Source organism: Oryzias latipes, chromosome 4 (genome assembly GCF_002234675.1).
Source record: "Oryzias latipes chromosome 4, ASM223467v1".
Lineage (NCBI taxonomy): Eukaryota > Metazoa > Chordata > Actinopteri > Beloniformes > Adrianichthyidae > Oryzias > Oryzias latipes.
In genome coordinates, this window is record NC_019862.2 from 4,462,777 (window position 1) to 4,466,193 (window position 3,417).

Here is a 3,417-nt window from a genome sequence, read left to right on the forward strand (position 1 = left end):
TTTGAGAGCAAATGCAGATGGAAATAATAATTATCTCTGTCCTCCACAAATCAAAACTTGCTGCCTTTCTCATTATCCCGTTAAATTGTCGAGGGAAGTTTCAGGCGAGCATTTAGGAGACAATCCGCTTTTTTTGAATAAGACATAGCTGAGTTCTCCCGCGTGAGCAGGGGGCTCAGCCCCTAAAATAATTTCCTCTTATCTAATTCTTCGATCTCAAATGAAGTCTAAGCTGCTGTGCAGTATTGCCTAAACGTGTCAAATTGCACACGCTGTTCTGTGAAAGATAGCATAACGCAATTTAAAACTTCAATGCCAGCCGAGCTGCGCGCGCAGGACACATCCTGGCTGCAGAAGAGCACGCAGACTGACGGCTGCAGCCAGCTCCGTCAGGAGGAGCCTTTTAGTAGTAGTAGTCTATTATTATTATTTTTTGGAGCTTGCGTTTTTTAAAGAAAACAGAGGTCAGAGGAGTCTTTAGCTGATTGTTCTGGGAGTCCACGGGCGACGTGGGGAGGAGCAGCGGAATTTTCCCCTCAAAGATTAGGCCTGTTTCAAGGTTTTTGTGAGAAAAGACATGATGAAAATCTAGTTTCAAGCTCAAACTGACGCATGCGCGAGGAAGGAGGGAGGCAGAAAGAGAGAGCGTGAGAAAGAGACAAAGATGAGTCTGAAATATAAAAAAATAAAAACTGACCTCTGTTTGGTCACCGTCAGCTCTGAAATCAAAAAGATAAATCTATTATTAATATTTTTATTATTATTATTGTTATTATTATTATTATCTAATAACAAACAGGTTGGGTCTCATTGTGGCCACCTAAGTAAATCAAAAATCTTCTTATTTTTGTCTCGTGAGCAGAGAGAAGAGAAACAAAGAAGATTTTTTATGTCTGTGCACGCGCGCAGGTGAGTTTACACCTTGAAATATAGGCCAACACATAAAATAAGCACCGAGCTATTTTGGGTGTTGAGAGTTCCATCTTAAAACAGCTTTAGCGAGTGCGCGTGCGCGTGAGAGAGTGTGCGGGGAGGTGCTTTCGTTGAATAATCACAGCTGAAAGAGTCATATATCACCTACATCAGGCGCATTAGCTCAGGGGCTATTAGGCAGTGGTCCTCATTCAAATGAGCGTTTTCAAACGGTGGCCGCCGGACTGTCAGAGTGAACCAACCCCACAGCCACAGACTCACTGTGACTCACTGTGACTGCTCCAAAACTGTGCATGCAACACTTTCTTTTAGGTTTATTGAATTGCATATGTCTGCGTTTGTTTGCGGGTGTTTTTGCTTGTTTGTTTTATAATTATTTTATCCATGCCATATTTTTGTTTGCAAGCTGGAAACTGAAGATAGACAGATAAAGGGTTGGAAAAATAAATAGGCCTATAATTTTTAGATTTTATTTTTACATTTTAAATATCTAAATGCTTTTGAGGGGATAGGGGGTGAGGGCGTGACCCCCCTTCTTGTCCAAGATTTGTTTCTATCTTTTAAACATAGCAATTCCTATGTCTGTCTAATTGATTTCGGTTTGAAATAATACATGACTGTTATTATTTTAGTTTCTAGTTTCGTTGCAGGAGAGCAGCGGTTAAAGCTCCCTCTGGCCTTTCGTGCGTCCAGGAGGACAATCCTCCTGAACGCTGCTCAGCATCGGTCTCTTGGTGTTCCTGCTCTGAATGGAAGTCGGGCTTTAACTTGGGAAGAGGTTGAAGGTTCGTGTTTGTTGCGATTTATTACATGAGATGTAATCGGGGGTGGGGGTCGTCCATACGCGCGCGCGCAAATGTCCTTTTTTCTAGTCCCCCCCCCCCCCCCCCCGCGTGCCTTTGTTTACGCCGTAACGCACGCAGCCCGTGCGTTTTTGGGTGAAGGTGTTAAAGAGGCGCTCTCCGTGCTGATTGGGCGCTCAGGTTGGGAGTGAACGCCCTGCAGATTATGTCAGATTGCGTGCAGAAACCAAACCAGCCCAGCCTTTGAACTTCACCGCTTTTGGCTCGTATTCACGCTCTTCCGCTCATTTCCAAACCAGGTGCTTGACGACAAACCTCCACCAGAGCGGCAGAGAGGGGGCGTCCGCGGCAGAAAATCAAATAATAACACCGGAGACTTTTATGACTACAGCAAACTGCGCGCGGAACGTGACTTTCACCTTTGTGGATGGGTTCCGTGTGCGCGTCTTGCATGCGCGTCTTTTCCTGACCCAGAATTGCAAAGCGGACTCCATTTGTGTTTTACCTCGGGAAGAACGGAACCGGGCTGGATTGTTTTTGTTTTCTTCTCCTTTTCCTGCTTCTTTCCCCAGAGCCGTGGCATGAGCAGACGCTGGCACGTGTTCAGGTGAATAGTTTACCTTTCCTCTGATAAGAGAACTTTTGGTTGTCATCAAGAGCGGGATAAAAAGTGCTAAAAGTTCGAAAATGTCAAAGCCTGCTGATCATATCAAGAGACCCATGAACGCCTTCATGGTGTGGTCCCGGGGCCAGCGGAGGAAAATGGCCCAAGAGAACCCCAAAATGCACAACTCGGAGATCAGCAAACGACTGGGCGCCGAGTGGAAGCTGCTCTCCGAGTCCGAGAAGAGACCCTACATCGACGAGGCCAAGAGACTGCGTGCGCAACACATGAAGGAGCACCCCGACTACAAGTACCGACCGAGGCGCAAACCCAAAAACCTGCTGAAGAAGGACCGCTACGTTTTCCCGTTGCCTTACCTCGGGGACACCGACCACCTGAAGGGACTTCCGGTGTCCGCTGCGGATTCTCTCTTGGGCTCGTCGGAGAAAGCCCGGGCGTTTCTCCCGCCGACCTCCGCCCCCTACTCCTTCCTCGACCCGAGCCAGTTCAGCTCCAGCGCCATCCAGAAGATGACAGAGATGCCGCACACGTTGAGCACCAGCACTTTGCCGTACGCATCCTCGTTGGGATACCAGAACGGCGCGTTCGGCACCCTCGGGTGCCCCAGTCAGCACACCCACACCCACCCGTCGCCCACAAACCCGGGCTACGTCGTCCCGTGTAACTGCACGGCCTGGTCAACGTCAAGTTTACAGCCCCCGGTGGCCTACATACTTTTTCCAGGTATGACCAAGACTGGAATTGACCCGTATTCCTCCGCGCACGCCGCTGCCATGTAACCCCACTGACTCTTTTTGCTCTTTTTATGTCACTTGAATACTGAAATGCATGTACAGATGGTATGGACAGCGCACCCCCATTCAAAGGCACGAACAGTATTACCTGCCCGGGCTGGTTGTGATCAGAAAAAAAAAAGAAAAGAAAAACACAAAAAAAACTTTTTTCACAACCAGTTCTTGGCTGAGCAAAGAAGCTGCAGCGAACTGTAAGAAATGTAAATGTTATAACGTTTATGGCAACCAGAAAAGGAGGCCTTTAACTTTATTTATGATGTAC

At 47.5% G+C, this 3,417-nt stretch overlaps 1 protein-coding gene across 1 annotated transcript; it reads left to right on the forward strand.

Annotated features, from left to right (window-relative positions):
- The first annotated feature begins 2,423 nt into the window (after window positions 1-2,423).
- sox14 (SRY-box 14) lies at window positions 2,424-3,140 on the forward strand. Its single transcript, NM_001164872.1, has one exon. It carries the CDS (start codon window positions 2,424-2,426, stop codon window positions 3,138-3,140), a length of 717 nt encoding a protein of 238 aa, NP_001158344.1.
- Window positions 3,141-3,417: the final 277 nt, after the last annotated feature.

What these genes read in the sequence shown, in the direction of transcription:
- sox14 (NM_001164872.1), top strand. Translation starts at nt 2,424, where the DNA reads ATGTCAAAGCCTGCTGATCATATCAAGAGACCCATGAACGCCTTCATG.